We start from the raw sequence: 9,461 nt of genomic DNA, 5'->3' as shown, positions 1-9,461 counted from the left end.
AGGCTGAGGTGAGTGGATTGCCTGAGTCCGTGGGTTCGAGACCCCGCCTGGGCAGGCGAGACCTCATCTCTACAATAAATCAAAAAATTAGCCGGGCGTGGTAGTGCGCCTGTAGTTCCAGCTACTTGGAAGGCTGAGGCGGAAGGATCGCCGGAGCCCAGTTGGTCAAGGCTGCGGTGGCCGGGAGCGGCCACTGCACTCCAGTCTGGGCAATGGAGTGAGACTCCAATTCAAAAAAAAAAAAAAAAAAAGATGAGTTGGTTGAGAAATTGAGGTTTTGCTTCTGGAATCTCAATTCTATTCCATTGGTCTATATGCCTGTTCTTGTACCAATACCAGGCTGTTTTGATTATTGTAGCTTTGTAATAAAGTTTAAAGCCTGGGAGTGTGATACCTCCTGCTTTGTTTTTTTGTTTTTGTTTTGCTGAGGATTGTTTTGGCTATTCTTGGTCATTTATGTTTCCATATGAATTCCTGTATTGTTTTTTCTAGGTCTGAGAAGACTGTTGCTGGTAATTTGATGGGTATTTCATTAAATCTGTAGATTGCCTTAGGTAAAATGGACATCTTAACAATGTTGATTCTTTCAACCCATGAACATGGAATATTTTTCCACTTGTTTGTGTCATCTCTGATTTTTTTGAGCAGTGTTTTGTAGTTTTCATTGTAAAGTTCTTTTACATCTCTGGTTAGAAAGATGCCAAGGTATTTATTTGTGTGTGTGTGTGGCTATTGTAAATGGAATTGTGCTCTTTATTTGGGTTTCTGTTTGTTTATTATTGGTGTATAGAAATGCGATTGTCTTTTGTTCATTTATTTTATACCCTGAGACTTTGCCAAAGTCCTTTATCAATGCAAGGAGGTTTTTGGCTGATTCTCTTGGGTTTTCAAGGTATGCAATCATGCCATCTGCAAAGAGAGATAACTTGACTTCCTCTTTTCCTATTTGGATACCCCTAATCGCCTTCTCTTCTCTGATTGCTCTAGCTAGGACTTCCAAAACTATGTTGAACAGGAGGGGTGAGAGTGGGCATCCTTGTCTTATTCCAGTTTTCAGGGGAAATGGTTCCAATTTTTGTCTGTTTAGGAGTATGCTGGCTGTGGGTTTCTCGTAGATGGCTTTTACTATTTTGAGGTATGTTCCACCTATGCCTAGATGTTCGAGGGTTTTTATCATGAAGGGGTGCTGAATTTTATCAAAAGCTTTTTCTGCATCTAATGATATAATTATGTAGTTTTTGTTTTAGTGCTGCCCACAGTTTAGCATCATACTTTGAGTAGCAAGGTCATGGAGAACTTTTGTTAGATTCCTCGACCGACTTTTGTTCCACGCTACAAGCAGCAGTATCATAATAAAATGTTAGTATATGTGCTTAGAGACATACTCACTTTTAAGAGAGATTTCAGCTAAAGAGTTTGTGAGAGTAGCAATGCAGCTATACCATGCCTAAAAGTAATCAGTAATGAGTGTTTATTTCTTTATGAATCATGGAACTAGTATGGGAAGTGTTATGTATATAGACTGCTGTCCAATGGCAGCTCCAGAATTTCTCTATATAGGAAGGTTTAGGAGCAGCAGTTCAATTGAGAGACGACTAGACTCCTTAAAGCTGTATTTTCCCAGTAAACATACTGGTTTCACACTGGTTTTACACTAGGTGAACTTATTTGGGTGGCTGAAGCCACTTGTCCCCGGACTGAATATTATTTTCAGGAATGGGTGGGGAGACAAGTCTTTCCAAATACCCTCTTGGTACTGCTACTTCCAAGATCCAAAGGAGATCAGACAATATGTCTGATACAATTAAGTTGGAGAATAACCTTTTTTATTTTAATGCAGGTAACATACCATTTGAAATATTTCAAAGTAAAGTTAGTTTGCATTCTTAATAAAATATATTTCAGACTTTACAATAGTTATGTTGCTAGAAAGCAGAACCTAAGAAAAAATTGTCACATCTTAAGTTTCACTAATAGAACTTTTAAAAAAATCTTATGGTGAAGATTTCTATAAAATGAATAATTATTTCCTTATGTATTCCTGGTAGAAATATAAATTAAATTTAGGGAATGATTATTCATACACTGATCTGCAATGCAGGTAGTGCCCAACTTATGAAGGTTTAATGTGATATTTCAGTTTTATGGTGGTGCAAAAGTTAAATGCATTCAATAGAAACTACACTTAGAAGTTGGAGCAGGGCATGTTGGTTCACACCTATAATCCCAGCACTTTAGGAGGCCAAGGAGGGAAGAGGCCAAGGATGGAGGATAACTCCTGAGCCCAGGAGTTTGAGATCAGCCTGGACAATACAGTGAGACCTCATCTCTGCAACATTTTTTTAAAAATTAACCAGGTGTGGTAGCACATGCCTGTAGTCCCAGCTACCTGGGAGACTGAGGTGAGAGGATTACCTGAGCCCAGAGGGTCAAGGCTGTAGTGAGCCATGATCATACCACTGCACTCCAGCCTGGATGGCAGAGTGAGACCATGACTCAAAAAAAAAAAAAGGAAGAAAGAAAATGCTGAGTCCAATTTTTAAAAAAAAGGAATTTGGAATTTTGATCTTTCCTGGCCAGCAATATGTGGTATGGTATTCTCTCACAATGCTGGGCAGAGGCCACAGCTCCCAGTCAGCCCCCAGGATCACAAGGGTCAACAACCAAAATCCTACAGTGCCCTGTGTTGCCAGATGATTTTTTTCCCACTGTAAACTAATGTACATGCTCTAAGCACATTTAAGACAGGCTAAGCTCAGCCATGATGTCCAGTAGTTAGGTGTATTAAATGTGTTTTTGACTTAATGATATTTTCAATTTATGATGGATTTATCAGGGTGTAACCCCATTTAAAGTCAAGGAGCATCTGCACATTGGTTTGCTCTAAAAAAAGGGACACCAGATTTCCTCTAAAGCTTCAATGTCCAATAAATGAGTTGACTTTGAATTTTCTGCAACAATATGATGAAAAAGCTCACTCAGCAGCATAGGGAGCAGGTTAGTCATGCCAGGGATTATCACATCGTGTCCTTCGGTATATCTACATCTCTGCTGCAATCTCCTCACACTGCTAGCTAGAATGGAGGTAAACTTGTCCATCCAGGCCAGTCATGAGACCATTTCACCACAGGTACTTTAGGTACTGAGGAGAAACCTGGCCTTGACCCAATGCTCCTGAGGTTATGGAAGAGGGCATGGCTTAGGAAGAAGAACACTGGACTGAGGATAGGTCCACCCAGATCCCCTTCCTGTTCTGCCATTAATCAGCCCTCACTCACCATCCTGAACCCCAGTTTCCTCATCTGCAATATGAGAAGATAGAACAAGATACTTTTTCCCAACGGACCCAATTCTGTGATTCCGTGAAAAGATTCATGAGTAAATAGTCACCCAAATAGCAAATGCTCTATAAATAAACCTGGATTAAATATCTTCAATGGGTTCTTTTCACAGACGGGACATGAAAGCTTTTGGTGTGCACGTCTCATGCATTGAGCCAGGATTGTTCAAAACAGGATTGTCAGATCCAGTAAAGGCAGCGGAAAAAAAACTTGCCATTTGGAAGCATCTGTCTCCAGACATCAAGCAACAATATGGAGAAGGTTACATTGAAAAAAGTGAGTTTCTGGGCAGACCCACTGTCATCTGAGATTCATTGTCCTAGGCAGCTTGAAGGAGACTCAAACATAAATGAAAACACAAGGTTCCCAGAGTAACACACCAATAAGAATCTCGAATGTGGATCAGCATCCCTATTAATTTTAGTGCCATCTCCTGCTTTTCTGAGTGTTTATAAGCATTTACTGACCACTTACTAAGTGCCAAGTTCCATGCTAAGCACCTTTTATCATTTACTCCTCAAAAGAATTGCTAGAGTCCGGAGCAGAAGGTTGGAAAGGTGAAATGGCCTACTCAAGGTTATAACTCCTCTTGGTCATGCCAGGGCCTGGAGCCCACAGTCTTCATCTCAGCCAAACCTCCTCTTTTTATTAAGCACCAACCACTCACTCAACATTGTTCAAGGATTTATAGAGGTTACAAAAGATAGAGAAGATCCAGTCTCTGATCCTTAACTAGTTTATAATCTAACTGACCCAAAGTAACTAAATAAGACTGTAAAACATGAGATTATACAGCATACAAGAAAACTGCTCCTTCACTTCTTAGTTGTAACCCAGCAACCCTGAAGCAGTGCTGGATGGTATGGTCTCTAATTGCCTAGGGAATTCAGACCAGGAAAAGAGCATTGGCAGCTAAAAAGCTTTAATGGGACTGGTCAGGTTTGAATAGGCCTAAAGGACAGGAAGGAATTATTTGGGTGGAAACTTTCTGGAGCAGGAACATGTGGAGGGAGAGATGGAAGGAGAGGTAACATAAGTCAAGAGATTGAGTCAGGGATGGAAGAGTAATAATAAAGCTTACATAATGGTGACTAACATATAGTAAACATTTACAAGGTACTTGTCACCACTCTAAGTGCTTTACATGGACTCTTCAATTTGAAATTCCCAAATAAACTATGATGTAGATACTATTATCATCTTCATTTTGCAGAAATAGCAGCATACAGGAGTAACTTACCTGACTTACACAGCTAGTGAGTGGAAGATCTAGATTTGAATTCAGACAGTCTGACTCTGCAATTTATTACAGGCCACTGCATTATAATATGAACAAGGCACTAAGGACTTCGGTCAAACTTCCTGTATCCTCTCCTTCCTCTGCAAACTTCCTGACCCTGTTAAAATTTACTTGATATTCCTCACACACTTACTGAACTCCTGATGTGTCACTCTATTGCTTTAAACTGTGATCTTGCCTCTTGATCACTGGGCTTGAGACAGCCAACTATGGCAAGGTTCAAGGTCAGGAGTTTTCAAGGTAGGGCCAAGAGCCAAGTCAGAGCCACCTGGAGAAGTGTTTAAAATGACTAACTCTCCAACCACCACTACCTCAAACACACACACACACACACACACACACACACACACACACACACACACACACGTACCCACACAAAAAGCCCCAGAATTTATTAATAAAAATGTGTGTATTTATTCTTACATGTTTAAACTTGTCACCTTCAAAGTACTCTCTGTTTGATGTAATACAACTAAAAAGATGCTTTTTCCACTGCTCAAAACAGTTTTTGAGCTTGTCAGTTTTGATGCCTTTTAGTGCCTCTGCCATCTTTTCTTTCACCTCTTCCACATCAGCAAAATGTTTCCCTTTGATGACTTTTTTCATCCAGGGAAACAAAAAAAAGTTGCTTGGGGAGAGAGTGAGTGAACAGAGAGGGTGGGGCACAGGGTCGTGCCATTTTTTTAAAAATCAAAAACAGTTGAACATTCAGTGCAGTTTAGATAGGTGTGTTGCCATGGTGGAAGAACCAGTCACTCATTTGCCACAACTCAGATGCTTCTTCTGCAAATCATGATGCAACCTTCTCAAAACTCCCAGATAAAAACTTTGGTTGACGATTTGATCTGGAGGAACAAATTTCAAGCGTACTACTACAAGAGTCTCACCCTCCAAAAGATAATTCTGCTTTTGGATGGGTTCCGTCTCGTGTATATCGACTAAAGTGTCTGGTTTGACAAACATCCTGTACTGACCTACCACTGTAGATTTAGAACCGCTGACATTACATGCTCCATTTTTTACTTACTAACTCTGAAGTTTCTAGACAGTTTCAGTCTAAGACTGAGCTTAACCCTTCAGACTTGATACTTCAAAAAAAAGTTCCTCATTTAAAAGAGTTCTCTTTGTTTGATAAACATAGATATTTTTGTTTTTATTTTTACTTTTTGAGTTGGAGTTTCACTCTGTTGCCCAGACTGGAGTGCAGTGGCATACTCATGGCCACCCCAGCATTGACCTGCTTAGCTCTGGCGATCCTTCCTCCTCAGCCTTCCAAATAGCAGGAACTACAGGTGTGTGCTACCACGCCCGGCTAATTTTTTGACTCATTGTAGAAATGAGGTCTTGCCAATTTGCCCAGGCTGGTCTCGAACCCACAGGCCCAGTCAATCCACTCACCTCAGCCTCCCAAAGTGCTGGGATTACAGGCTGAGCCACCGAGCCCAGTCAACGTTGATATTTTTAAATGCCTATGAATACGTCACCAACTTCCATCTCAAATTATGTTTGACTTGGTCTCTGGTGCAGGTGTTCTGTCTCAGAAATACCAAAAGGCATTGAACCCAATTTTACACTGGTGGTTCTTACTGGAGTTTTTCAAGTCAGGATCCAGAGATCGACCAAACTCTCAATCTTAAAGTAGACTACAAATTTAAGGTCCTCTTTTCTTCGTTTTCCAGTCTAGGGTAGAAGAAATTTTAAACAGCCATTAAGACTTATTGTGTTCTTTGAACAACTTGGGGTTAGTGGAACCTGAAGTTGAAAGAAAACTTTAAAATAACAGATTTTCCCTTGGGAAGTCACATCTCACGTATGTTTTGAGTATAATAAGGATCATAGAACCTGGTGCAGTGGTTCACACTTATAATCCCAGCACTTTGGGGAGGAAGCAACAGGATTGCCTGAGCCCAGAGATTTGAGACCAGCTTGGGAAACTTAGTGAGACCTCTTCTCTATAATTAATTTTTTAAAAATTAGCCCGGAGTGGTGGCGTGTGCCTGTGGTTCCAGCTACTTTGAAGGCTGAGGTACAAAAATCACCTGAGCCCAACAGGTTGAGGCTACAGTGACTGTGAGCATGCCACTGCACTCCAGCCTGGGTGACAGAGTGGAACTCCAACTCAAAAAAAAGAAAAGAAAAGGAAAGGATCACCGGATGGTTCTACTTTGAATTTTGGGGACACCCTTCAGACTGTTTTCCATACTAACTATACTAATTTACCTATCTACCAACAGTGTACAAGGGTTCTCTTTTCTCTACATTCTTGTCAAACTTTTTATCTTTTATTTGTTTGATAATAGCCATTCTGGCAGGTGTGAGGTGATATCTCATTGAGGTTTTAATTTGTGTCTCCTGAGGATTAGTGATATTGAACATTTTTTCCCCCATGTACCTGTTGTTATATCTTCTTTTGAGGATTGTCTTTTCAGATCCCTCTCTCATTTTCTAATCAGGTTATTTATTTTCTTGCTATTGAGTTGTTTGCATTTCTTCCATACTTTGGATATTAACTCCACATCAGTTTACAAATATTTTCTCCCATTCCATAGGTGGTTGCTTCACTTTTTAAAGTGCTTCCTTTGCTGTGCAGAAGCTTTTAAGTTTGATACAACCCCACTGGGAGTCATATCCAAAAAATAAAAATAAAAATAATTGCCCAGACCAATGTTAAGAAGCTTTTTCCCTATGCTTTCTTCTAGTAGTGCTATAATTTCAGGTCTTATGTTTAAATCGTTAACCCAAGCCGGGCTCGGTGGCTCAGCCTGTAATCCCGCACTTTTGGAAGGCTAAAGTGAGTGGATTGCCTGATCCCGTGGGTTCGAGACCCGCCTGGGCAACTTGGCAAGACCTCATCTCTACAATAAATCAAAAAATCAGCCGGGCGTGGTAGCGCATGCCTGTAATTACGGCTACTCGGAAGGCTGAGGTGGCAGGATCACCAAAGCCCAGCAGGTCGAGGCTGCGGTGGCCGGGAGCGGCCACTGCACTCCAGTCTGGGCGACGGAGTGAGACTCCAACTCAAAAAAAAAAAAAAAAATCATTAACCCATTTAGAGTTGAGTTTTATATAGTGTGAGATAAGATTCCAATTTCATTTTTCTGCATGTGGAACCAGTTTCACCAACCCTGTTTTTTTAAGAGACTAGGGTTCGAAACCATTACCGATCCCTTGTAAAATACCTGCCACTCTAAAGGTACCTTAGCTCATTACTCAAACACTTCATTTGCGTGAGACCTGAGATACTTTTAGCTTCCTGAGTCAGGGAATATGGGAATGATTCTCTCTTTATTCACAGAATTATAGAGGTATATGATATATATGAGTGCACTCTTGCATCCACACATGCATGCACACACACGCACAAGCACATGCACATCCACATTTTCTATAAACACAGTAATCCCCTAAGACAAATTAGAAATCAAACCCATAACATCCTAGACTTAGGGGATTCATGAGCTTTATGAAGTATCTTTCCCTCATTGCTTTAAAGCAGTGGTTCTCAAAGTTTGATACCTGAACTAGTAGCATTAGCATCACCTGGAAACTTGTTAGAAATGCAAATTATTGGATCCCACCTCATACCTACTGAGTCAGAGACTCTGGAGGTGGAATCCAGGAATCTGGGTTTCAGTGAGCTCTCTAGGAGATTCCACTGCCCTCAAAGTTAGAGAGCAGTAGTCTGAAAAAAGCACTACTTGCTTTTCTGAAGAAGAAATAGAGAATCATCACACTGGCCTCAATTATAATGGCCAATTCAGAATAAATTCCCTCACACACATTCTTTCTTTTGTACTCTAGCCTTCCACTCTGCTTTTCTCCTTCTTTCAGGGAGTAAATGTGCTTTTGTCTCCTTTTTTAGGTCTAGACAAGCTGAAAGGCACTGGAACCTTCGTGAACATGGATCTCTCTCTGGTGGTAGAGTGCATGGACCACGCTCTAACAAGTCTCTTCCCTAAGACTCGTTATGCTGCTGGAAAAGATGCCAAGACTTTTTGGATACCTCTGTCTCATATGCCAGCAGTTTTGCAAGACTTTTTATTGTTGAAACAGAAAGTAGGGCTGGCTAATCCCACGGCAGTGTGACTCAGCTGACCACAAATGCCTGCCCCAGGCTATGAGATTGACTGATTTCAAGAACATGGCTCCTTTTCAATCCCATTCTTTCCCTATCCAAATGGGACTCATTTAGAGTATACATCTCTTGTTTAAAAGAAGTGAGGGGCATTCCTACCACCACTGGTGATGTCCCATGGTCCCTTCTCAAGCCTTCTTTGAAAAGAAGGGCCAGGATGGCACATCACTGAGGCAAGTCCTGCCCCATATTAAGGCTTTACCTGTTTAGCATGATGTAAGAACACTGGAAAGTCTTCCCTGTCCAAAACGATCTCTGGCACTGCCTGCCACATGCTTATAGTTTCCAGCATTTAGGGTAACCACTAGCCGTTAGATATTGGCTCTTATCTAAATATTAAGAGATAAGTAAAGAATATTTTCAGAAGTATAGTAGACATGTTCTGTTATCTTGCTGAGAATAGAACTCTTAAGAACTGATACGCTTTGATGGGGACAGGAAAAGGAAGGGGATGAAGCCTTATGTGACACTGGTAGAAGCTAGAAAAACACTAGGTAGAACTGCATATAGAAGAGAAGAAAAAGACATGTAAAGGACTAAAAGGAGTGAAAAAAACATATATTATATATGTATATAGATGCTGGTAGAGAAATTCCCAGACAAGTCTTTCTATTCTAGAGAGAGCTATAGAGGATGGACATCCTATTCAAGGCCACTGTAAGCATTGATATACACACAGTTTTCT

General features: G+C 40.7%; 1 protein-coding gene across 2 annotated transcripts in view; it reads left to right on the top strand.

Annotated features, from left to right (window-relative positions):
- The window catches only part of DHRS9 (dehydrogenase/reductase 9), a 28,291-nt gene extending 19,163 nt beyond the window's left edge, over positions 1 to 9,128 (top strand). For both annotated transcript variants that reach the window (XM_008072842.1, XM_008072843.1), the window contains exons 4-5: positions 3,454 to 3,617; positions 8,504 to 9,128. In XM_008072842.1, coding sequence (XP_008071033.1) covers positions 3,454 to 3,617; positions 8,504 to 8,727 — 388 coding nt within the window. In that variant the 3' untranslated portion in view covers positions 8,728 to 9,128. The remainder of the gene's footprint in view (positions 1 to 3,453; positions 3,618 to 8,503) is intronic.
- Positions 9,129 to 9,461: the final 333 nt, after the last annotated feature.

This window comes from Carlito syrichta, unplaced genomic scaffold (assembly GCF_000164805.1).
Source record: "Carlito syrichta isolate Samal-C Ts95f unplaced genomic scaffold, Tarsius_syrichta-2.0.1 Scaffold315469, whole genome shotgun sequence".
Classification (NCBI taxonomy): domain Eukaryota; kingdom Metazoa; phylum Chordata; class Mammalia; order Primates; family Tarsiidae; genus Carlito; species Carlito syrichta.
The sequence above is the reverse complement of the archived record's forward strand: the minus strand, read 5'-3'. Positions and strand labels throughout refer to the sequence as shown.